This window comes from Thunnus thynnus, chromosome 6, assembly GCF_963924715.1.
Source record: "Thunnus thynnus chromosome 6, fThuThy2.1, whole genome shotgun sequence".
Taxonomy (NCBI): Eukaryota; Metazoa; Chordata; class Actinopteri; order Scombriformes; family Scombridae; genus Thunnus; species Thunnus thynnus.
In genome coordinates this window covers 14,964,348-14,990,977 of record NC_089522.1, presented here as the reverse complement: position 1 = coordinate 14,990,977, position 26,630 = coordinate 14,964,348, and the positions used below count along the sequence as shown (strand labels likewise).

At 41.8% G+C, this 26,630-nt stretch overlaps 2 protein-coding genes across 7 annotated transcripts in view; one reads left to right on the top strand and one right to left on the bottom strand.

Moving 5' to 3' along the window:
• samd11 (sterile alpha motif domain containing 11) overlaps nt 1-4,747 on the top strand; it is an 87,256-nt gene extending 82,509 nt beyond the window's left edge. For 5 of the 6 annotated variants that reach the window (XM_067591983.1, XM_067591979.1, XM_067591977.1 and 2 more), the window contains 3 exons: nt 896-1,029; nt 2,571-2,681; nt 2,937-4,747. In XM_067591983.1, coding sequence (XP_067448084.1) covers nt 896-1,029; nt 2,571-2,681; nt 2,937-3,221 — 530 coding nt within the window. In that variant the 3' untranslated portion in view covers nt 3,222-4,747. The remainder of the gene's footprint in view (nt 1-895; nt 1,030-2,570; nt 2,682-2,936) is intronic. The other variant, XM_067591978.1, reaches the window with a different exon arrangement.
• A 1,039-nt stretch (nt 4,748-5,786) lies between these two features.
• noc2l (NOC2-like nucleolar associated transcriptional repressor) lies at nt 5,787-26,563 on the bottom strand. Its single transcript, XM_067591984.1, has 18 exons — nt 26,447-26,563; nt 25,406-25,552; nt 25,104-25,287; nt 24,771-25,014; nt 20,646-20,736; nt 20,484-20,562; nt 20,139-20,249; nt 19,913-20,026; nt 19,479-19,667; nt 18,866-19,005; nt 17,496-17,607; nt 15,146-15,259; nt 13,948-14,049; nt 12,642-12,785; nt 9,461-9,574; nt 9,079-9,214; nt 7,106-7,189; nt 5,787-6,131 (listed from the first exon to the last, which is right to left on the bottom strand). The coding sequence occupies exons 1-18, from the start codon at nt 26,464-26,466 to the stop codon at nt 5,992-5,994; spliced, it is 2,265 nt and encodes a 754-aa protein (XP_067448085.1). The 5' UTR covers nt 26,467-26,563; the 3' UTR covers nt 5,787-5,991.
• Nucleotides 26,564-26,630: the final 67 nt, after the last annotated feature.

Genomic DNA, 26,630 nt, shown 5'->3' with positions numbered 1-26,630 from the left:
AACACACACACATATAAGGCTGAAAGCCGACATATGAAACCCATTAGCGTCACTCTGTGTGTGCGTGTCTCCAGCGTGGAGACCTCTCCCTGTTAGGGGCCCTGCCTCTGACCCCAGTGTGACCCTCATGCACCACCAGCAGCACAGCCACGTGGGCAGAAAGGGGGTAGGGTGGGGTGTTTGTTCACATAGTTACAGTATACACACACACACACACACTTGTCCAAATGTGTACTAACACAGCTGCACTCAAAGTGAAATAGGAATACCTTCATAAACATAAGAAAACTATCAAACACTAACTTTATCTTATTATACAGATTCCCATCAAGAGCAGCTTAATGACAGAAAACTAAAATCTAGTCAGTAGAACTTAAACTATTAGTTGATTAATCCATAAATCACAATAGAAAGTTAATCCACAACTATTTTGATTATCAATTAATAGTTTAAGTGATTTATGGAGCAAAAATGCCAAACATTTGCTGGTTTCTCAATAAGACAATTTGCATCTTTTCTTTGTTTTATATGATTGTAAATTTAATATTTTTGGGTTATGGACTGTTGATTGGCCAAAACAAGCCATTCAAAGACATCACCTTTAGCTCTCTGTATCTAATATTCTATAAACAGATTATTCAATTATGAAAATTATCTTCAATACCACTGCTTGGTAACACTCTTCTGTTAAACCTCACTATGAAAAAAATTCAGTCAACATTTCTCCAAAATGCAGCACAAAATATTTTTCACACAGGTCTATAAGTGTGCAGCTTTTGGGTGCTGTATCACTAAAAAATGGTGAAACAGCAGCAAGATCCTTCAGTCAGTAATAGCAGCTTTGTACCCAGTGTTTATATTGACACATCATTTTCACCCACTGCTGCTCTTTCAGCCTCTATGGGAGGTCTTTTCATGGACGGGGAGGACTCAGCCACAGCAAACCCTGTGGAGGACATCAGCAAGTGGAGTGTGGAGGACGTGTGTGGCTTCATAAGCAGCCTGGCCGGATGTGCTGAATACACACAGGTGAGGACGTAGGGAGAGGGAGGAGAGAGAGAGAGAGAGAGGGGAGTTGGAGGCCAGGGGCAGGCTGACGACCAACTGTAGAAGAATAGTGACCAAGATATAATTCATACTGCAACACCACTACTGTTGTATTTTCAAGGGCATCTCATTATGTTTAGACAGAAGCACTGAAATTACACAGCAACATTTTTTCAAGTTTATTGTGAGCGTGTGGATGCATGAATGTTAATGTGTGTTTTGAGGTCATTTCCACTATTGCAGTCATGTTTGTGGGCTTTGTGTGAATGAGGGTGAGTTAGTTGTACACTTGTAGCTTGTGTGTGTAAATGTGTGTGTATGTGTAGCCACTTTTTTTTGTTCCAAAATGGGATTATCCAGCATTTGAGAAAAGTTACCCAATCTTACCTTCATTTATATCCATCTTTAAAAAGCAACTAAATATTTTGCTACATTCTATATTGTTAAAAGGTTGAGATCTTAAAGGACGGGTTCACAATTTTTCAAGTCTGTCCTAAAACGACAGTCAGGTGCCCAAACATACATTGACACATTTTTCTTGTTGTAAACATTGCTCCTGTCGTCCTGGTCATTACAAGATTCCCTCCAAACGCACTTACAATGAAAAAGTGATGCAAAAATATATTTAAAAGTTTATTTGAAGCTTTAGCTGTCCACATTAGTCAAATCAAGTCAATATCTTTCAAAGTTAGTCTTTTTAGTGCCTCTTTTTGTTACTATACTTCTACTGCAGCTGAACAGGAAAACAGTCTGTTGAGACACAGATGACATTTTTTGCTAAAAAAAGATTAACTGTGGAAGATATCCACTTTATTAGACCAACTCAGACGGCTGAAGCCTCATATTATCTTCAGATTAACTTTTAAATACATTTTTGCATAAAAAGAGGACTGTGGGTTTTCATTGTAAACGCATTTGGAGGAGATCTAATGGTCAGTATGAACAGGAGGAATAATCACAGCAAGCAAAACCTGTTTCAATGTTCATATTGGGCACTTGTCTGTTGTTTTAAAATGAACCTATCCTGTAAAACAATACTCACATGCTGATATGCATGTTGAAAGAGTGATCGATCATTATAATGATTCTGACCCTGGCGTGAAGAGATTCCTTCCTAATGTAATAAATAAGGGCTTCAGAAGTCTGAGTTAGCCAAATCAACTGGCTATCCTCCAAAACTTTGGTCTTTTCAGCACAAAATTCCTTCTTAGATTCAGCTGAACTCTAGAAATAATTTTTGCATGAAACATGGACTCTAATGTGAATATTGTATTAAGAGAAAGTTAAATCTGAACCTATCCCTTTAAGAGATAACATGCTGCTAAAGACGCTGGATCCATTATATTGTAAAAATGTTGAGTGATAATCTTCAGGTATTTTTCTCTCTTAAAATGGATATGTAACATTTTGGAATAGAACCACTGTTTTGTAGGTTGTGTGAATGAACGTGTAGGTTTGTGGGTTGAGCGTGTTTCTGTGCGTGTATGCCGGGGCTGTGGCTGAAGCGCCTGTGTCTCCGCCAGGTGTTTCGGGAGCAGGCCATTGACGGAGAGACTTTACCGCTGCTCACTGAGGAGCACCTGCTCAACACCATGGGACTAAAGCTGGGGCCCGCGCTCAAGATCCGCTCACAGGTACACGCACCACAGACCTGCGTGTGTGTGTTTGTGTGTGATCAAGTGGACTTGTGAGTGTTGGAATGTGTGTTTCTGTCCATAGGCCAGAGACAAACTTGCTAGCGTAGCATAGCTGATTCCCTTAAACTAGCCTGCCCCACAGCCTTTCTTCTTCTGCTCTCTCTCTCTTTGAAATACAGTAAACAACATGAATGCATTATACAACCCTCCAAACTGTGCTGACAGTCTTATGTGCTCCTCTCGTCTACTCAGGTGGCGCGGCGTGTCGGCAGGCTTTTCTACATGACTGGATTCCCTCTGGCGTTCCCGTTCCCACCTTCTGCTGCCCTGCGCCCCCAAGAACGGGATCGGGATGCCCTGAACACGCCGTCTGACAACCCCCTGCCGCTCTCGCTGTCCCTCCCCCACAGACCCACCTCCACCAGCAGTAGCTCCTCTCCATACAGCGGCCCCACCCCAGGGTGCTCCTCCCCCAAGCAGGAAAACGGTAATGGCTCCACGGTGGCGGGACGATACGAAGCCAAAACTCCTTCGTAGGGGAGGACAGACAGACAGACAGACAGACGGGGGAGGAGGAGGAGGAGGGCAGACGGTGAGGGGGTCAGCTTGAACCTGAGAGATTTGACTCTCAGGCATTATTTACCAGACTCGGTCATAAACTCCCCCTCCACCTCGGGACCTTTAAGCTGAAATTTATGGGAAAATATTGGACAGGAATAAAAGACAACTAGGCGATATGGACCGTGTCCGGCAAACCAATCAGCTTCTGAGTTCCTCTGCGGCGGCTGTAGCCAAGCAGAATCCAAAGAAACTGGGTTGGAAGGGAGACACATGAAGCGACAGAGGAATAGAGAAAGAGGAAAAGGAGACAGCTGGTCACAGACAGCCTGCCAAAAAAAGGAGCAAAGCCCTGCCACAAATGCGACATTCTTGCAAGTCAGACAGTCAGACGCTAGCGGAAACTCTTCCTTCCTTTCTGGGCTGGAGGAAGCTCTGCTCTCTCACTTTCTCTCTCTCGTCTCTATCTCTCTGACTGCTCTCACCACAAGCCCTGCAGAACCCAGGAATTAAAAAGAGACGCCTCTCCCCCTCTTTTCTCTCCCTCCCTCCCTCCCTCCCTTCTTGCCTGTTTCCCCAGGCCAAACAGCAGTGTGCTGTCTTTTTAGAGGCTGGAATTGAATCATATGCTGAGCAGCACCAGATCTGACCAGCTCCCTCTTATCACTGCAACTATGCATTCCACTGTCCCGATACCAAAGATGACCGGATGTGTGGAATTGGAAACATGTTTCACTATGTGTCTGCTTCTTTTTTTGCATTAATGGTCTCAGAGAAAGACTGGTCCAACAGGGGAATGCTAGGCTAGTGCCTCACATGATGGACTCTATTAGGTGACACAGGTGTCATTAACTGACATACAAAAGGCTTAAAAAGTGTTGCCGAAATGGAAAAGCGGCTACAGTGTGTGCGGCTTACGTCATTGTACGCTTGTGTTGACTACTGTGGGAGGTAGGAAAAACATGCAAAATTGTACAGAGTCATGCTTAAGATGAAAATATCCTGAAGGTTACATACGTGGTACTTTTACTTTTTGTTAAATGTAGTTGCACGAATAAGGTTTTCTTTACTGAAAAATGTGACTTGCTGAACTTTGGTGGTACTTTTTGTTCATACTTTTTGTTTGGCCATTTTTTTTTTTAAGAAAAAAAAAGTGTAATATTAAAAGACGCTCCAATCTTGAATGCTACTTCAGCATATAAATATGAGGAAAAAAATATTTATAGGACTTTTGATGTAGTAGATAAAGCAGATTATGATATGTATTATAATTAGCCCTTGAGATGGATTCCAAAGATACTTCTACTTTGTTTTCTCTTGGTTGCAGGGAAAAGAAAGGCACAAAGCTCTTAATGCAAATGTTTTGAATTTGTTATGGATTTTTTTTTTTTTTCAAACTACGCAAGCAATTAATTAAAAATGGTCTCTAGATTTCCCTTCAAAGGCTTTGTCTTCATCCTATTTTTCTATTCACCACACAGGTGAAATAAATCCTAAAGAAATTCCTCTGCTTTCTTTTTTCCTCTCTTGTGTGCCTGCGTCAGACACGTATAGATGCCTTTTCCTTCTCAGGTGTTCTTTAAAAATGTGCATGAGGCAGTTATGTGATTTCCTGATGTGTGTGTGTGTGTGTGTGTGAGTGAGAGAAAGGGAGGCGACCCATGAGGGGCACAGTTCAGGTCAACACCAGCTGTCAGAGTGTGAGGTTCAGCCGCAGGCCAAGGCCTCCCTGCCTGTGGGGATAAACCTGACCCTCCTCATACATCCACACCCACACACGCAGGACCAGAACCGAGAACAGCCCCCACTCACACTTACCTTCCTGCTTCAAAGAGTTGACACTGAAGCAGATCGCTCTACACTCTACAGGGATTTCCCCTCGCTTTAGGCGGGGCGTCTTCACCAGAGGGTTCTGTATTCACTGAAAACGACTTCAGAGGAAATGTGATGACACAAAAGTGTTTCTCAAATCTTCATTTGTGGCATTTAAGTCCATGTCAAACATCTCTTCTGCCCTGTTTTGTACACCAGTGAATACATTTTAACAATGCCAGTTTCACCTTTAGTTTAGCGGTGAATGCTGGAGAAAGGTGCAGTAAAGTGGGGATAAGTTGGTGTATGAAAGCCGTGTCTGAGCATGTGAATACACAGACAGAAAAGACAGTGGTCTGGGTGGGGGGTGGGTGGGTGAGGAGTTGGCAGAGAAACAGACCAGCCTGTGTTGCAGCTCTACCACCTGGGCAGAGAGTCCTGGCACAGCATCAGACGCCACCCTGCCAGCCTGGCACAGCACTGCTGCCTCGGGGCTCAACACCCGCCTCTCTGTACCCCTCCTCTTGGCCAGCCCAGCCTGGCTCGGCCTGGCTCGGCCCGGCTCAGCGAGGCTCATAGCCCTCTCCAAATAGCGCGTCCTCACAAAGCCTGAGGGTGCCTACAGGTGTGCACATGTACGGAGCACTGAAGCATCAACATGCATGCACACGCTTCAATTAATTAGCATTTAAAAAAAAAAAAAAAAGAAAGAAATTCAACAAGGACAATCTGGATTCTTGATTTTTTTTTTTTTTTTTTTTTAAACAATTTCAATGCTTAATAAAATTACATCGGAACATGTTTGTACTGTACAGGTGAAGCAATACAAAATTCAAAAGCAAAGAAAAAAGTCCAATATTATTGTGAGTACAGACGGCTGGTAAGACGGCGAGCATAACAAGTCTCGAGTGAGCTCGAGTGTGTGCGTCCATGAACCTCAGTCATCGTCAGACAGCTCCAGGTCCTCCACCAAATCCTCGTCTCCCTCTGCCAGCTTTATCAGAGCAGAGGAGGAGAGCGGCTGAGGAGCCTTGGAAGCCTTTTCATCCCCTTCCTCCTCCTCCTCATCATCATCATCTAAAAAAGAAAACAGACAGGAAACACTTCACATTGAGCAGCGAGTAATTTGAGTGTAGAAATGCACTAACTCATTTCGCAGAGCAGTACCAAGACAAGTTACAGGTTGTTTTTGTTAGTCTGTTTTGTAAGCAGCAGGTGCCAATTACTGAATTTATGTTCTTGAATGAATATCGTTATCACATTTATCACATTATGCAACATAAAACGGTGAAAGTTGACAGGTCAATCTAAGTCCAACAAGCCAATTTTATCCAGATTTTGGACTACGACGTGGATATATTTCATGTTTTTGCTGTTAAATACAACTTTTGCAGAAATTAAAACAGAAACCACCTGTCATCTTGTAAAATACATGTAAATGATCTCAAATGTAAATAAGTATTAATTCAAGAGAGTGAATTGAGTAATTGGAGGGTATGAATTTCAAATTTGTGTGCAAGTTATTAATTTGATGCATGACTAATTTCAACAAAAAAAATTTTTACCCTTAGCACCTGTTGGCCTCTGTAATAATGACTATTTGAATATGCACTTGAAATATTATAGAGCTGCAACAATCAGTCAATCCACAGAATAGTAATTAACAACTATTTTGATAATCAAATAATCATTTTAGTCATTTCCTACAGCAAAAATACCAAACATTTGCTGGTTTCAGCTTCTCGAACGTGACGGTTTTATTTCTTTGTCTTCTGTGATGGTAAACTGAATATCTTTGGTTTTAGACTGTTGGTCGGACAAAACTGTGGCTGTGGGAGATTATAAAGGGCATTTTTCACTATTTTCACTCACAAATAAATACTCAATAGATTAATCAATACTGAAAATAATAGTTGCAGCCGTATTTAGTTTCGTCTATATAGACTAAATGAACAGATAAACAGCAAATCACAAGTTTAACAATGTTTGAAAACGACTTATTTGTGAGTGCTAGAAGTACACTTCTTTTTGGACACTGATATTATACCAACCTGAGTCTCCGTTATCACTCATGTCAGACAGGTCTTCAAGATCTTCATCATCATCATCATCAGACCCATGGCTGCCCCTTTTACCTGTGGGGAGACAGTAGAAAAACATGCATTGAATTTTGTCTGGTGTTACTTTATTCAGACATTCCCAAGTTTTGTGCTGGTGCGTCGCTGCTGTCTGAGGACTTTGGAGACACCTATATGTGGGCCAGGCATCAGAGGCAGCTGGAAGTGTCTATTTCCTCCTGAGATGGAACTGAGAGTCGATTACAGACGCCGCTGCTGCTGCACAAACACCCATGACAGTTTACTACTGGCAATTTCAGACATCTTATGCTCACGGCCTAAATATAGCAAATGGAGATAAACAGGCAGGTTCCACAGCTACGAAGATGATGGGAGAGTGCGTGCGTTTGTGTGTGTGTGCGTGCGCAGATGCTCACCGGAGAGAAGTTGGGAGTTTGTCTGAAATTTTTTTGTGCTATACTCAGAGTGCTGTGTGTGTGTGTGTGTGTGTGTTTGTGTTGTCTAGCCAAAGGGACAACTGGGGTCCACAGGCTTTGAAGTTGAGGTGTGATGAGAGGCTTGGGGCGTGCAGGAGAGAGAAGCAAAACAGAGCTACTTCCTCTTGTCTGCACGCACACACACACACAGAAACGTCTATTAAAAAAAAAAAAAATCAGGTATTTCCTTTTATATCCAAATTTAAGTCAAGAAACACACTCTCACTCTCTCCGTTGCTCAGACAGTGCTTGCAGACTCCAGTAGTACCTTAGAGGTTGCCCCCAAATGACCTGGAAGACTTATTACCCTCACACACTGACATCACCTCACACACAGACACACACACAGACACACACACACACACATCAATCTAAATCATCGGCCCCCACCTCTCACACTCCCCCTCTTTCCGGGAGTGTGTGAGACCACAAAGAGCTTTGGTGAGCTGCCCAAAAGCTTTTGGCTCTCCAAGACTGGACGACATGGTGGTGGGTGTGCATTTGTGTGCTATCATCGCTGTGTGTGTATGTGTGTGTGTGTGCACGTGTTGTGAGGACATGCGGGGGCAGCTGGTTGAAGCCCACAGAGCCAGAAAGAGCGAGCGAGAGAGCGAGAATGAAAGAGAGACAGAGGTAGAGAGGAGTGGGAGCGGCCACCTCTGGCTGTTCCACTGGGCTGGTTTGAATTAGGAACCCCCGCTGGGATCCAAGCCTGTACTTCCTGTCGGGGGGTTTCAGTTCGTGTGTGTGCGGGGTGGGAGGGGTGGAGGAAAGATGAACGAAAGGGGGGGAGGGTATGTTGGGTGGGGGGGAAGGGGGAGGGAGGGGAGGGGGGCAGAAAGTGAGAGGCGGAGGCCCGCCGCTTGCCGGCAGCTGCCCATCCGTTTGTGGGGACTCTCCCTACAATGAAGTCCAGATGCATTAAAGGGAAAAAAATCCCCCTGCCGCCTACTCCTTTCCTCTGTGACCTTGCGGAGGGCTTTTTTCTGCTTGGAGCGTGTCCGAGTGTAAAGCCGTAAAAGCGAGGTTGCAGCTGCCTGTGACCTGTGGATGACCCTGACAGGACGAGACACGCAGGAAGCTGATGGTTCCTCTCTGCGCAGAGAGAACTGATAAGCAAAGAGATTTTCTCCTGAGTTTGATTTGGGATTTCATTTTCAGTTCCACAGAGAGCGTCTCCGTGGATGTTTTAATCACTCTGAGCCTCGTGGCAAACTGTTCCTCAGGTCATCTGCTTCACATAGCCAAATCTTTTTTTCCTCCCCGAAACACTCGCTATCTCAGAGATAACAGTAAATCAGACTGAGCTGTCATCACCTCTTAAACTTTGCTTTTCCGCAGTAGAAACCCAGGCTGTAACAAAACACAGCCCCCTAGAGGCCATGACGGGCAGAACATCACAGCCTACTGCTCCACAAGTGAAACAGCTGCTTCCTTTGTGGGCAAATTTCAGTGCGAGATTCATCTTACCTTTGATTTTAAATCCTGCATCATCATCTTCAGATTCGCTGTCAGACTGAAACAGATCCTTGAACTCCTTCTTGTCCTCTGTCTTCTTCTCCTGAATCTTTTTGCGTTTGATCTCTGGGAGGTCCAGATCCTCCATCTTCACAAAACACAAAGTAGGGTCAATACACAAGCCATGCTTTCATTGTGTTAATGGTGATGATCATAAAAAAAAAAGTTCTGCCAGTAAAATTTCCCACCATATAACATGACTGTTTTATGATTTATGTATGAGCCTGACTCTTGTGGGTTACGCTGACGTTCATTAAGAAAAAAGAAAAGAAATGAATCATGATGACTGAGTGGGGTGAGGTAAATGTTGGTGGTTTGTTGGTTGGAGAGTTACCCTTTCTTTGCCAGAGATCTCCAGCTGGATCTCCTTCTCCCTCAGCTTCTTCCACTGGCTGTAGTACCTGCTGAGAGGAGTCCCCTCCTCCTGGACCTGCTTCTCCCAAGCCGCCTGATAGAAGACACAGTAATCAAATACAGATACATACGGGTGTGGGTGGGCATGTAAGTATATCGTAAGTGAGTCTAAGTGTGCAGCCTCTTGTTAAATGTGAATACAGGTGGAAGTTATTTTCAGACTCTGTTGATAGAAGCCTTTCACAGCATCATCACATTAATTGACCAGGAGAATGAGATGAGAGTCAGAAGATGCTGAAAACAGACAGATTGAAGATGCCTGAAAGGGGAGACCAGCGGATCTTCTCCAGCCTTCCCCTAAAGGTCTTTGTGGATGATATTGATTAGGCCCAATCACATTATCTGACCAGCAAATCCAATAGAGCGAACAGACGACGACCTCCTGCACCCGTTAGCGTAACACGTTTACCACAATTTGCTGTGTGGCTATTAAGATGGGTGACATTGCACACGCAAAAAAAAAAAAAAGAAAAAAAAAAAAAAAAAAAGAGGCACAGATGAAAATTGAAAAGCTACTCCTGAATTCAGCCTAGACTCAAGCAAACAAATAAAACATTTCCACATTCAGGCAACACTCGAGTGCAACCTGGATCGAGGCTGAGCATCATTAATTAGGCTAGCTCTCAGTTTGGGTGACATGTCAGCAGGGGGCTGGTGGCCGGAGGGGGGCCGTGGCCTTTTCCACAGCAGCAGCAGCAGGGCTGTCCCCTTTCCTTTGCCTGCGGTGACACCTCTACCGCTGCCACGATGCCAGGGAGTGGATGCCATGGCGACAGCCTCCGCTGAGCAGAGAGCCATGGCGACAGGGGCTGGCGCTGCTGTGGTGCCGTGCTGTCTGTCTGTTAACACACACACACTTCCATGTGTGTATGCGCACACATTTTCTCATCAGCTAAATTACACAAAGACCACCGTCTCTAATTTCATCCTTAAATGCTCTTAAATATTAATCAGCGGTACATGTCAAGACTCTCAGTGGCAGAAAAGCCACATGAAAGTGTGTGTGTGTGTGTGTGTGTGCGCGTGCGTGTGGGGACAGGTAGCATACAGAGAGAGCAAGTCACCACAGAAAATGAGCTCTGAGGTTCACTCACACACACACACACACACTAATGGCTGCTCATTAAGGCAGAGGCGCCTCTGGTTCAAAAGCCTACAAGAGCTTCCAATAACCACTGGGTCATTCTTAACCAGTCTCAGGGTTCACACAGGGAAGTGTCCTCCATTATCAGCTGCTGCCTGTAGGGCTCCACCGTCAGGACTGTCCGACGGCCTGCAGCCTCTACCTCAACTGGACCAGAGCCCGAGAGAAAAGTTTATAGTCTGTTTGCCATCCAGTGAAAAGTTATCTTTGCCCTGCAACTGGACCACAACGCTCAGACCTCAGCGTTGAGTTTATTATTCATAAGAGATTTCCAAGTTAAGTGGATTGAGCTGGTTGACTGCTGACATGGAACACACCCACCGCAGCAGCTGGCTTACCTTGCGAGGCTGCTGGATTCGTGAGATCATGAAAGAATCCATCTCGCCAGGCTTCAAGTTATGTGCTTGTGGCCAAACCACCAGTGGTTCGGACCAATCGGCGTCCTAGAACTACTGGCAGCTACGGGTGTTGTTTAGGTGCGACGACAGCGAGAAGTGATAGCCCGTGATAGACAGATGGTTCCACCAATCACATGCCAAGTATTTTTTGAAAGTGCCCGCCCTTTTCCAAACAGTTTCTAGGACGACTTCTCAGATGGTTCTGTGTAACAAACCATCTGGCGCGTCAGGTTAGCAGCTGGCACCATCTAGCCAAAAGCTGGCGAAGTGACAGCAGACAACTCCTCATTAGGTTTGATTTATGTATTAACTAGAAGGATTAATGGACAGCCTCATCATTTCCAATCTCAGTTTTGTTAATTGTGTTTTTCTGTCGCTGCTGAATATATGTACAGTTCCAGTTAAAAGTTTGGACACACCTTCCCATTCTCTTGTGTGTGTCAGAACTTTTGACTGGTGCTATCTGTTAAGTTCACTATGAATGATCAGATCTCATCTTTTGAGAGTAAATCTTAAGTGTTACTCAAAAGCTAATTTAGACTAATCTGCAATAATAAAAGGAAAACACAGTGAGCTGATGAGTGGTACAGACCTGACTAACAGCACGTCTAGCAGAACTCTGCTGTAATATTTCAACATAGTTTGTCTTGTGATGTGTGTTCTGTGAGCATTATATATTGATGCTCTATGAAACGGCATGCAGCCTCTTTAGATAGAGAGCTTCTGAGTTAACAAGTGTTAAAACACAGCATTGTACAGCCCTTCAAATGCATGAAGTCGGTAGGATATAAGATGTTTAATAAGGCACAGTGTAGCAAATGATTATGTAATAACTTAGTGTAGTAAAACTGTTGTCAGTGAGTAGGAAACTCAATAAGGCTGATACGAAAGGTACACAACAATAAATCATAAAACATTGTTGCATGAACCAGTAATTATAACTTATCAGGGCTGTAATTTATCTTTAACTGATGTTATAATTATACTGTCTCATGATTCACTGAAAATCATCAGCTGACAATATAAAAATCAGATGAATCAATGCAGGATTAATGAGTCAGTTAAAAAAGTTTGACCCGGCGACATTCAATAAAAAAGCTGATTTCTTTCTTCTGTCCATCGATAAATCACTGTAACGTGTCTGTTTAACAACTTTTTGTTTAAATAAATGATCAAAAAAGTAATTAGTAACAGTCAGTATCACTATATTCTACTTTAAAGTTTCTTGATCTCACCTGTATAATTGTGCGTTCAAATGGTTGCTTGACTGCACTTACCGTTTACAAAGCCATTTTTAGATCCATAAGTAATATTATAATTAAGTCATATTATAATAAAATACTATCATAACATAATAATATTAGGAAACACATGAACCAAACTGAAATAAAAAAATAATAATAAAAAACAGATGAAAAAGGTGAAGTGAGGACTCTGGAGAAGCAGTCTGTAAAATCAGGACAAGACAGTCTTTCCCCTGCTCTCCCTCTCGAAGTCTTTCTCATACATACACACACACACACACACACAAACACATATACACAGACACACACACTCACCACAGCGGTGGCATCGGCCACTCCGAAGGCGGCTTTCTGTCTCCGTCCTGTGATGTGGCTGCTGTTCTCCTGTACCTTCTCCAGCAGCTGGCGTACCGGCTTACAGTAATTGGCCACTTTGCATTCCTTCAGGAACGCTTTCAGCTGCGGGGACATGGAGGGGGAGTATGAGAAAGATGGAAGCAGCGTGAAGGATCATCCAGTCCACCCATACAGTGCGTTCAGGCAGAGCCAAGGAGTGTTGGTGGTCGGTTCCCTTGAGGCGAGCAGATTCAGCCTGGCAAGACCTGAACCAGATCCTGAGTCATCGCTCAGGCAGATCTGAATCATGCTTAGTGTCATTGCTTCTTTATAGGTTTAGACTGAATCGATCTAATAAATCTGTCTTACTATAACACTTAAATGTGTCCTATTAAGTTTTGTAGACATGAACACATGACCAAAACTGGCCACTGGAAAAGGAGTCAAAGGTTATCAACCAGGAGTCAGTGGATGGCCGGAGAAAGATCAAGGAGGACAATCACAGCAGGTGCCAAACACTGAAGACTGAAATTGAGTACTTGGATGTGATAATAACTAAACCATCTGCTGACAACTGAGCAAACTCCATCTGCTGAGGAAGGTCATGATTGAAAGCTTCAGAACAAGTCTGACCTTATGTTGAGATTTTTTTTGTCAAGCTGCTGTTTCCAAACTTAAGAATAAACCTTTAAACTCCACATTTAAATCAACAACTTCTTTGGTGCCACTACAACGATAACTACAAATACATCTGAAGCTATATGGCTCAATTACAGGGCAATTTATCAATGCAGCAACAAAAACATTATTAACATCATTTTTAGCCGATAAAATGCTGCTCAGTGGTTAGAAACCAGGGTTGGAAGAATTCAGTAGCCTCTGCAGTTCTGGCTGTGCAGAGAGACTTATTGTAGTGGGAACATCTGAGCAAAAGTTGAGTTTCATCCAATATCTTCATCATAAAATATATATCATCTGACTCCTTAAACCACAAAATCCAGACATGTTTGTGGTAAACTTTACATTATCCTCTGCTATAAAATAAACCTCGACCACATAAACCAGAAGAGGGATCAATAAAAATTTCCACCCTTTTTTTTAAAGCAGTAAATCATTTAGTTTTTTAAATGATAATGACAATATCAAGCCAGTTGTTTAAGATGTTAATGTAAAATAAATCCCCTGCTGACAAATAACCTCAAAAGAAAAACAAAGCATCAACATTTATTGACTGAATGTCTTTCCTACAAGCAGAGACGTGAGGTAAAACAGAGGTTTGCGTTACCTGAATGACAGTAGGCAGGGCGAGCTCCGGGAAGCCGATGGAGTTGGCCTGAGTGTGGAAATATTCCAGTATCAGGTCATACAGCTGGTCGATCAACCCGTCCTAAAACGCATCAGCACAGCGTGATTCACAAGCAACATTCACACTTCATACAGATGTGTAACACTTCACTTTATTATCTTCCTTTTTCCTATGCAACTAAATTCAGTGCGAAGATACAACTGAGAACAACACGCATCAAGACTGATCTTTGAGTTAGCAGCTCGGTTGTTACAAAAAGAATCATGATTGACAGTTTGGCTCAGCCTGACATGTTGCAGGCGCACATTTCTTTGGTTTGGCGAGTCAGACAGAGCTAGTGTTGTGCTTATTGACCGCAGTTTCCCTGCTTAGAGAAGAAATGTGAGCTTCACTGGAGGTTTAATCAGTTATTAGTTAATAAGTTATGTGCACCAGCAACCACTGCAGTGTCTATGTTAACTGAAAATGACGTTGGTGGGATAAATACATCACTAGCCAGGTATTGGTTGATGCTAGGCTAATGCCGTGTTCAATTATGAGTTTCAAATTTGTAAATAGCGTTCACGTCAACCTCCGAGTTGTAATTACAACTGGGAAACTGGGATTTTTACAATTCTAATTTAAAATGAGAAACTTTAAGTGCTGCTTACGGAATAATAAACATTGAATTTGGAGCCTAACTGACTACAAGAAAAGGAAACAGACATAAAAAAACAGACTCTCTCTTTATGAATATAAATGAAAACTTTTCCAGCCCATAAGGACTAATAAATGTTCAGAATGAGACGGATCGGTGCACCTTTAGTACGGTTTGCTGTGAGTGTACGAGGCAGGGGTTCGTGGCAGTTGCCCAGGTGACAGCAGTGAAAACAGCCCTATCGAGCGGAGTGCGGGGGATAATCCCAGAGGGCCGTGCTGAAATCCTCTTGGCTACAGCACTGAGCGTGGAAACTCAGGGCCAGTTTTAGAGCCCTGACAAGGGGCTTTTAGCGCTGCCCTCAATCCCCTTATGCACACTAACACACGCGGTGTCAGGCAGTAACGTGAAAATAACATTAACCAAGAACCTGAACTGCTCATCTGATCAGCTGCTGCTCCTTCTCAATGCAACAAAAGATCAGAAGCACACACGATCCCAAACTGTAGAGAAAAGAATCTGCCGTTCAGTAATTCTTACCTTGTAGGCTTTCTCCATCAGGTTGACCTTGTTAAGCTTCAGGATAACGGCAAAGTTGATGGGTTTCTTGCTCATTCGACCTGGTTTCTTGTTGAAGTCCACTTGTTGGAAGATCTGCAAAGGAAAAAGCGTAAACTGAACTTGAACTCCGGTCTAGCTACTCAGAAGTTATTTCATGAATTTTACTGGTACAACAGCACAATGCATAACATCTTCAGAGACCAGATCTTTCACAGTACATGAACCCAGAGCTCAACATGTGGGCAACATGTGATTGTTGCCCACATGTGTTTCTAGTTCTCCATTATTCTTATTATCTGTAGTTCCTTTGGTTTGTATTTTTTTTTTATATATATATATATAAAAAGGAAATACTTTTGGATGTCGCTCCTCATCATTCACCTGTTGCCACAATTATCCAATCAAGACACACCTCATATTGAAGGAATATATTAAAAAAAAAAGGTCATGCTGATGACCTACAAAGTTCATTACCAGTCTTTTTTTTTATTCTAATGGATAAGCCCGATATAATGAAGATAATAAAGTTTTTATTTTAACTTTGATATTGCTCCTCCGTGTGTGTCTGAAGTTTTTTGCATACTTTTTATTCATTTTATTTTACTATTCTATTTTTTAACCTGGTCCTGGTCTGGGAACGACACTTAATCCTGCTCTGTGTGTATTTTTCTATGAGTCTGGTTGGAACGGTCCTCATTCTCCAGAGACGTCACTCTTCCGTAAGTTAAACGTCATGAAGCCGAGAAAACAACACCTGCAATGTGTTTCATCTGCAATCTGCAACATGTGGATATTTGGACCTTCAGTTTTGACAATCATCATTCTCCAGTTGATTTTACATGCTGCTGTGTTACTGTGGTGACACATTTCTATCTTAGTCTGTTAAAGTACATTCTAGCCAACGTGTGGGCTATTTGTCTACAAGCTTTAGCTTTCACATCTGCCCACAGTGCGCAAGTGAATTTCTGTCTTGTATTTGTGTATCAAGCTATTTCTGACTCCCTGTATCTACGTGCATTTCGGTGCGTTAGTGTGTATGTGTGTGCATGTGTGCGCCTGTGTGGTCGTTAATGTGCTCAGTGTGCGAGGCAGAGCAGCGCTGCTGGCCGGTGCTGTCTGTACAAACATAGGATGTGGTGGCGGTCTGCGGGGGAGCCAGGGGGAAGTGGGACGGCATGGGCCAACCCTGATGCATGCACATGCACACACGCACACACACAGACACAGACACACACACACACACACACACACACACACAGCTACTGAAGCAGGAAGCTCCAAATCATACACCCCCCTCGGAGATGCGAGAACACACACAGGCACAGACACACAGGAGGAAGGGGCTGCCTCTGTTGCTCTAATTAAAACAGTAGCAGCGTACCTCAGCCTGCCTTTAACAAGGGGAACAGTAAAGGAGAAAAAACACAGGAAATATCGTGCGTCACAAATAAACACGACTTGCTGTTGGGGGTTAGGGGAAGGGGGAGGGGGCTCTGAGTGTGTATGCAGGGAAAAAGAGGTGGGGAGCGGGCCATAGAGGATGTGGTCTGAACAGTGTGTTAGGACCAGAGTGTAAACCACAACCGTGACTTTATCGCTTTGGTCAAACTGCTGCACGCACACACACGCGCACACACACACACACACACAGAAACATACACAAACACACACTTATAAGCATGCACTGACCACTCCCAGCGGGCCAAGCTAGTCGCTGTCGCCAGAACACTGCTCTCCTCCTGCAAACCAAAACAACACCGCCCCACAGCACATGCATAAACACTTGCACACACTTGCACACACACACACACACAGACACACACACACACACACACACACACACACACACACACACACACACACACACACACACACACACACACACACACACACACACCCACCACAAAATCACATGCTTAACACCTGACCCAGAGAAAATGTTGTCAGTTGGTGCCCCGTGATTGGTCTGATAACATAGGTGTCTCTCTCTCTCACACACACACACACACACACAGTGCTACCCTTCGATGTGTTTCCTCCTGAGCCCCCTTCAGTTGTGGCCGTTGAGACCAAAATGCATTTCATACGCCACTGATGTTTTTCCACAGTAAACCACCGACGGAACATTTCATCACATCTACCTTTACATTGTTTCCGTTGGTGACAAAGACAACCAACTGACTGTTGTTTATTCTACATAATTGAAAACCATCTTTCAGTTCAGCTTCAGATCAGACCTCTGGAAACTTTACTGTCTGCACGTGCTGCAGTGATCCAATCAGATCCACATTTATACAAGGTGACCGGTGGACATGGCATGAAATCTTACCTCCAAGAGGAAAGGAAGGACAGGTACAAAAGTGTTGGTGCTGCTAGACAGCAGGGTGAGGGCTCTGCAACAGTGTATCCTCAGAGGGTAAAACCTTGATGTGGGCACCAGTCTGTTCAGAGAGAGAAAACAGTGGTCAATGTCTCCACCTGCTGTTGGTAAAATGTACAATGTCGGGGTCGGTTCACACACAAAAGTGATAAAATGTTAAACCGCATATAAAGCCTGAAGTTTATCTGCCACAATTTCAGGATACTGTCAAAAATAACTGATACTGGATTTTGGGGATAACGCTACTATTTGTGAAGGCAAAAAAAATCTACATACAACTACATACATGGTAACTACATACAACATACAGAGCTAATTACAATATTCAATTGTAAAAGTATACTGCTGCGTGCACACAAACACAACAAATGAATAGTGACAAAGATGTGTACTAGAGGCAGCATGATACACAGCTGAACAAAAAATATTCCTAATAAATAATAACTTCATGATTATACTGTTTTTAAAATTACCTAAAGTAAAAACTCCTTTATGTACAACATATAATGCATTTTTTGCATTTCATGAAATTCAACATATCCCTCAGTATTGATATATCTGTCAGATTTTAGCATTATTTACTCCCACTCACCAATTTTCAGCACCACTGCAGTCCTCTGTACATAATAATGTCTTATTTATCACTTTCTGCCAGCAGTCGTTCTGTCACTCAAACGCTACAGTCGCAGCAGGAGACTCGTTTTCTCTTCTGCTCTGTTCATTTTTTTCGCAGTGAACTTATGTTGACATGTAAAGCTACTGTTGATACTAAGTGGGTCTGTGTAGATGGGGGCGTGTTGCTTCAGGTAGCTGTGTGGCGATGAAACACAATCCAGGAAGGCCAGTTTGACGAGTTATATGGTTTATGGGATGTCCTTTTCAAGAAATAGATTTCTGCATCTATTCTGATGATTGATTAATCAAACTCATTTTTTAAGCAAAAACGCAGACGTTTTGTTGTTCCAGCTTGTGAGCTGCTTTTCCTCGTCTTACATTATAATAAACCAAATGTTTTTAGGTTTTTGACTGTTGATCACGTTGGGCTTTAGGTGATAGTGATGCACATTTTTCAATATTTTTTTTTACATTTTATAGAGCAAACAATTCACAGAGAAAATGATCGATAGGTGCAGCACATGCAAACATCTATATAAAAATGGCTCTGAAATTATTTACATTAATTACAATTAATACAGACCTCTTAATAAATTATTCACTTACAGTAGCACCACAATTACCTCTGACAATCTGGACTTTCTGCACATTGTCTAACATGTTAATGAAAGTTAAAAAGAATGTTACATAATGAAAATACTCACTTGATGGTACCAATGATGACTTGGCAGAGCGGGTAGATGAGAGGCTGGAGTACATCACTGGGGTGCAGGGTGCTGAGGACCCGACACCACAGGTACAGACAGTGGATATACTGCCAGTTATACACTGACTGGTACGTTTCCTACAGAACACACACACACAAGCACAGTCAGTGTCATATTATTGAGATGCTTAGAAATGCTGTGAACCTCCATCAGAACTCAATTATGTGCTCATCTAGACAACATGCTCTGTTTAAGAAGAATAACTATACAGAAAAACAGTCAAACAAGCATCAGGCTGATGTGCTCTACATTTACATACCAAATAGACAAAGGTTTGTGTTTTTTCAGTTTTAGTGGACAAAAGTCAAATCAATTTTGATTTAAAAAACACATTTTGTTTGGCAATTCACCAACAAGTTAATGTATTTTCAATCACTCCAATCATATATTCCAGTCCCTCTGCCTGTGCACTTGTATTTCATAAACTTAATGAAAATAATGCTTAAATCACTCTAGAAGAGAGTTTGATGCTCAATTTGTAGAGTAGCTCTGAAAATGAGTCCTTATTTTAAGCATTTCAATATCTGTGTATTTCAAATCAAAAACTGACCTTGTTCTTCATGGTCATGGCGTTCCTGAGGTGGATGGCCAGCTGTCGGATGTAGATGAAGGCGTGCTGGTAAGTGGCCTGTGAGTCCAGGGCGTACATCTCCGTTAGGGTACGTTGCATGAAGTTGATCATGGGCAGCACGTTGGGAGACGTGAACTTGCAGTTTTGTACATAGGAGATGTACATTTGCTGTAGAAAGAAAGAAAAACATCAGAATACTACAGTTAACACAACCTGGCACAAGCTTAATACACTTCATGTGGTTTTAAGCATTTGTGATGAATGCTTTAAATGAAACAGAATAATAAAATAGAAGTTTATCTCTCTTTCTTTATAATAGTATGTTTTGATTTGGTATGTTACGCAAGTACTCTAAGAAAATTCCCTGTTTTAGTCCATTTTACATCCTTCATGTGCGACGTGGTGTGGCTCACCTTGAGAATTGGATTAAGATACGTTTCCTGCTTGTGTCTGCAGATTTTGTTGAGGGCCAGGAAGGCGAGAACCCGACTGGTCTCCTCCCCTGTGCTCCACTGTTTCATCAGTTGCTAGAAACAAAGATGTGACAGGGATTAACAGAAGAAATAAAGACACATTTAAACTCTATATCCCAAAGGTTAATTAAATATTACATTTCATGTCGTTCTCTTGGTGACTTACCTTAACCAGGTGCCGACATTGTTTGGGCAGACAAAGGTAATAAGGTGTGAGCTGGTTGGCGTGCCGCAGGACGGCACTGATGACTGTAGATTCTGTTAGACAGGATAACAGCTACAGGTGGAGAGAAGAAGAAGAAGAAAACGGGTTATTACAGGGATTTTTTCAGGCCCCAGAGGGAGGAGAGGAAGACAATGTCATAGCAGATATACAGTTCTCTTACACGTAACAATTGATTTTTAACAAAAAAAAAAATCTCTGTATACTTTATCCTACTGTATGGCATCATATCTACTTCACAGAAATACATCAGAGAGAAATTATAGTGAGCAGAAGAACAAAACAAACCTGAACTACTCCACTGAGATACATCTTGATGTCTATTTGATTCTTCTGCCATTTTGGACTAGACGATGGGAGCGCAAGCCTGAAAACAAAGCAGAGGAAACAAAGTGAGAAGTGAAGTGTCAACAAGAGATGAGATCAGCAGATATGATTTCCACTTCATACTTTTTCTGGTCTTTATCAGGCTTCAGGTTGAGCATCCTCTGCAGGGCCACATAAATGTCTCTGATGCAGAACAGGACCAAGGCGTTGAACACTGCAGACACAACAGAGAGAGAGAGATTTTTATGCATATTTATTAGAAGTTTAATTCTTCGTATTGTGTTGATCATTCACAGTAAATTTGATGAATCGATGAATTCATTGTTTATAAAACAATCTGTGAAACAGTGTAATGTTAAGGAGCTGAAACAAACACTTCCTGCTTTTGTCACCATATTTGTTTTTTTGTTATTACTGCACCATTTGTGTTATATGCTAATCTTTTATAAAGGGTGAATGTTATAGGAAACAAAGTTTAAATATTAAATGCATTATTTAGTTAGTTATTCCTTATTTTCGCTGTATTAAAAATGTATCTGCAATTGCAAGACGACACTAAAAAAATTTAACTATGGACTACATGGCTGAACCGTGGGTCCCCTGACGTCCCGGATACTTGTATTAAATGTAAAATTTAATACAAAATAAAAAGCATACTGGAAAACAGTAGCTCAGATGATATCTGATATGGTTGGAGTGAAGATGTCTCACCAAGTAAAACTGTGTGTACCAGGTAAATGTCCAGAGAACTTTACTGTTAGTCCAAAAAGATAACTTTTATTGACTTTGGACTCCTGCAGACCAGGAGGATGACAGCTTTATCTTGGAGAAAAATGGATAAACTTCGATACATGTATGGGTGAAGGAGATGGCACACTGTATTGTACTGGAGAGACTGACATACATAACCAGAGGAAGGGCAGGAGAATTTGAAAAGGTGTGGAAACCTTTATTGGAGTTTCTTAGACTTCAAGGTACGCTGTCATTTTGAAGTTTCTGTGTGTTGCTGAGTGTTTCTTTTTTTCCTAATGAAGTGTTTATTGAACAGACTTCAAAGCACAGTGAAGACAGTAGAGATGCTAAGTGCAAATAGGAAGTCTGAGGTTTTCAGATATGTGTAACTGTTTCAACCCATAAACAAACTTAGAAAACAGGCGGAAAAAGAGACGCCCTCCAACATGTCACAGAGGTCTTAATCACACTGAGTGTTCATGTCAGATAGATAGTTAATATAGGACAGAAAAAGGGTCCCAAGTTCTGTAGAATCTTTTCACAGATCCTCTAACTGTGCTTGATTTTTTATAAGTGGAGAAAAGACATTAAATCTTTTAACTAAGAAGTTGTGCCAGAGGGGTTAGGACTCTTCCAGTGTAAACAATGTTTGGCTATGGGGATAGCGAACACGATGAGGTCAGTTTGGTATTTGGTAAATCTGCCTTCAACAGGAGACACACCAAAGATAGTAATTAAGGGGCATGGGGGTAAAGATAAGGGTATCAAAAAAGACGCAAGTTTTGGCCGACAAAAAAATGTGCATGGTCTGCTGGGGAGAGAGAACACCTGATACAGGAATCGTCTGTACCAGGAAAACATCTCCTTAGCCTGGCCCCAGTATAATGAATCCTGTGAACCACTTTAAACTGAATATGGCTCATACGAGCAGATGAGCAAGTGGAGGTGCATCGCTAGTATTCATCCAGCTTAAGCCGCAGCTCCTTTTCCCATGTATCCTTTAGCCAGAAAAGAGAAGACGATTGTGAAGAGAGAAGAAGATTATAGATTGATGAGATATTATTTTGTGATTCTGGGGGAGAAATTATATTCTCTTATAGAGTTTTCTCAGGCAGTTTAGGGAAGGATGTAAAGGGAGTTCTTGCAAAGTTACACTATTGAAAGTATCTGAACAGACCATGGTTTGGTAAAATACTTTGAAGGTCTTTAAGGGATTCACTATTCCGTCAACACAGTTTACTGGGTCTTGAACATATAATAATAGGTCATCAGCATACAATGCTGCTCTGTGTTCAATACCTCCTCCATGTATGCCTGAGAACAATGTGGACATTTCAGAGCTATAGACAGGGGCTCTATAGTCAAAGCAAAGAGTAGGGGTGAAAGGGGCACCCTTGGCGTGTGCCGTGGGTGAGAGGAAAAGGGAAGAGGAAGAGGAAAAAATTTGTTTTAACACTAGTTAGTGTAGCAGAGTATTGAAGGCGGATCCATGAGATAAATTTAGGGCCGCAGCCAAATTTTTGTCAAACTGTAAACAAATACTGCCATTCAACACAATCAAACACCTTCTCTGCATCCAGCAAGATGACCATTTCAGGAGTTGGAGAGGCAGATGGAGACAGAATTACATTCAGAAGTCTACGGACACTAAACGATAACTGACGACCTAAAATAAAGCCTGTTTGGTCCTCTGATATAATTCTGGGGAGGCAGGTCTCAAGTCAGCTTGCCAGCTCCTTTGCTAACTGTTTGATATCATTGTTGAGTAGACTGATGGGTCTGCAGCTTCCACATCATTTAGGGTCTTTATCTTTCTTTAGTATAAAGGGAAATCAAAGCTTGGTTCAATGTCGGTGGTAAAACACCTTGTTCCAGTGAATTGTTGAAAAAAATAAAAGGAGCAAGTTGTGCAGCAAACCTCTTATAGAACTATACCCGGGAACAGTCTGGGTCGGAGTTTTATTATTCTGCATCAGAGAGAAGCAGGAAGTGATATCTTCTAAGCCCAGTGGTTCATCTAAACTTTCTGCCATTTCTTCACTTACAGTTGTGTTTATCTAATTTATTAAGAAAAGATTCCATAACAGAAGTATCAGAGGGACTGTGATTTGAAAAGGTTGGAGCAAAAGGAAGAAAACTCAGAATTTATGTTTACTGGATCTGTGGTCTGAGGTTCTGAGAGGAATTATATGATATGTCGCTGAGTGTTTCTACGTTGTTTTTATCTGACGTGTCTTTATTTTACTTCTTTCTTAAATATGTGAAATACGTGAATGTTGTTTCTTTTCCTTTGATGATTGTGAAAACTATGACTATATGTTCTAGTGTTTAATTTAATTATTATTATTGATACTATTTGTTTGTGTGTCTGAAATATGTGCAAATTCAATAAATGTATTGTTCAAAAACAAAAACAGAAAACTATAGACTACATTTCATTTCATTTCATTTCAGTATGTGCTGAATCTGTGACCTAAGAATGCAGTTGAAACTGGAGCTGGGTATCGACCCTCAACACTTTTTTTGGTAATGAACAGATATTGAAAACTTGCCAGGCTGCAACAATGGCAATGTTCATTATCAATAAATCTAGTGAATATTTTTGCAATTAATCGATGACCGTTTGGTCTCTACAAGGTCAGAAAATAGAGAAAATCTCCTTGACAGTTTCCCTTTTCCTGCGGTGACATCTTCAGATAGCTTTTTGTCCGACCGACAGTCAAAAACCAGAGATACTAAATTCAAATAATCACATTTGAGGAGCTGCAAACAGAATGTTTGGCTTCTCCTCGTTTCTCCTTGATGAATTACTTAAAAAGTTACTCATTTATCAAAATTTTTGCAGACTAGTTTTGCTGTAAATTGACTCCTCAACCAATCAATTGATTGACCATTCATTTCAGCTGACTTACTTTTTATTGACACCTGCCATCAAATTTCTGACCTGATTCATACTGTTGTTTACTTGTTCTTTGCTCAGACTGATGTCTGATTTGTCTGATGAACAAAATTTTGCCATTTTTGCTCCATTTTTTAGACAAAGTTCTTGTACGACTGCTTGAGTTTTACAACATTAGAGAACTAGACTTTTTTTTGTTGAAAAACATGTGTACATATACTCGAAGTAAGTAAGTAAGTATAGAGCATTTTCCAACAACAGGCCTTTTTCACATGTCAAAATGCCTTTTTCAAGACATTCTGACATGTCACAGCAGGGAAAGCACAAGCGTAAATAATAAAATTAAAGATGAATTCCATTTAGCTGCTTCAGTTTCAGGGTCCTGGTGTAGTGCATGCTGGTTCACTGTCACAGCTTACATGTTAATAGAACAGAGTCATCGTTAAAGTTATTAATAACACCTGTGCTTTTCCTACATCAAGTTAATAATTACGGCCACTTGCCGGTTTTGAAAGAAATACTAATAGCAGTATTGTAGCTTTATGTTTCAAAACAATGCCAAGTTGCATTCACATATAATCTACTATCAGTACCTCGAGGCAAACATGATGTCCTACCTGAACTGTCAGCCACCTTGTATCGACATTGACCTCCTCCTTCACCCTTGGTTGTAGCAACGGCAGCCTTGAAGGCCTGGGTGACCTCTCTGAAGAGCCGAGGTGTGGGTTCCTTCTTCATAGCAGCTTTCCATTCATCAATCATTTTGTCTGTGACTTTAATAGTCTCCGCTGCCTTCTTGGATTTCTTCGAACCTTTCTGACCCTCCTCATCATCATCATCGTCATCACCAGAGTCAGCCTCCTGCATGCAAAAGAGAGAATATCTTTGTTTTCACAAGAGAACTCATCATAAACTCATCATGAACTCATCGTCAACGACAGCCGGCCTACCTCCAGTGTGGATGGCAACCTGTGGTACTTCTTCTCATCCTCGTCCTCAGAGCTGTCTGTGTCGTCAAAGTTCAGAAGCGTTTGGTCGTTCTCCTGCAGAAACTTATAGAACTCTGGATCTTTGTTCTTTAACCTGGACAGCTGCTCCTTGTGCTCAGAGGCCTTGCCTGTCGTCCTTTCATCTCTATAGAGGGAAAAATAATGCACAAAACATGTTCAAGTTCCCCGTCTACCCTTATGAGGGTTTGATGTTGTGATGATACAGTACGTAAAAGTAAATGATCCGACAGCAAAGGACTCACTTGTTGAAGGCTGCAGATGTCAGATCTTTCTTCTTGTTCTTTTTCTTGAGTCCATTCTGTTTGGGAGCCTCTTTTTCAGATTCATCTTCACCTGCAGAGTCAAAACCTGACAGCAGGAACTCATCCACACTGAGGTCCTCTAATTTCCTACAAGGAAGACAACAGTTCAACAGATGAAATAAGCTGGCCAACATGCGGAGGAAAACTCGGTCTAGTGGGTCGTCTACAGTTGGCAGTGCCAACCTTAAGGTCCCCCTAAGTATGTTTTTCTTTTTTGTTCCTTCAGTTGAATGTCTGAGCTTCACTGTGCAGAATGATATATGTTCAGTTTGACACAAGAAGGCTGTTTTCACATTCATCTGATAAAGTGGAAAGTTTCTCTGTGGTCACTGAAAATCTAAGGTAAAGGACTGGCCCTAAGATCACTATTGCATATACAATGAGAATGGACTTTACAGTGAAGTAGGAGACATCTTGTATTCAGCAGGAAAACTTTTTAAATGAATAAAATATTTACATATTCATAGATTCTGATTTTTAATTTGGGAGAAGGAGGGGATCTAATTTTAAGAATTTCTAATTGGGTTATTGATTATTTTGTGAGAAAAAAACAGACACAAATTATTATTCAAAGCCTTAACACATGTCCTCCTACAAGAAAGACAACAGTTCAGATGAAATAAGTCGGGCAACATGTGGGGAAAACATTGTATAGTGTGATGTCTACAGTTAGCAGCTGAGGCTGAGACATAGCATCATGTCAGGTCAGTTAACAAACCAGCTGCAAAGGTGTCGTTAATTTCAGTCAATTGAGAACGAAGAGAAAATACTAAACAACTGACGAGGGTTTGACTTAGGCTAGCTGTTTCTTACTAGCTACACAACACAGCACAGGAGTAAGCTAACACACTGCAGAAGTCCGCGATGGCGAAAAACTTACAAACCTCACAACTTCGCCAACTAGCTAGACAACACTTAACCGTTAATTAGCCGTTGAACCTCGTAATATAGACCATAAGGTAAAGAAAACTAACCACGTACCTTTTCTGTTTCCCTGCCATGCTGGATCCACAACGTGACACCAAACCTCAATACCCACAATGCCCCGGTGCAGAAAGAAGGAGTTGATTTTATGTTTCATGGGTGCTTAAGCGCGGTGCTAAACCGTTAGCTAATGACCTTTATAAATGCAATAAGATTTTTTTTAAAACCTGACAGTGCAGGT

Excerpts from the sequence above, each read along its gene's own strand:
- noc2l (XM_067591984.1), bottom strand. The coding sequence starts at position 26,466 with ATGGCAGGGAAACAGAAAAG. Across the intron at positions 25,288-25,405 it reads ACATCTGCAGCCTTCAACAA|AGATGAAAGGACGACAGGCA; the intron begins GTGAGTCCTTTG and ends TTCCCTCTATAG. Across the intron at positions 19,668-19,912 it reads ATCTTAATCCAATTCTCAAG|CAAATGTACATCTCCTATGT; the intron begins GTGAGCCACACC and ends TTCTTTCTACAG.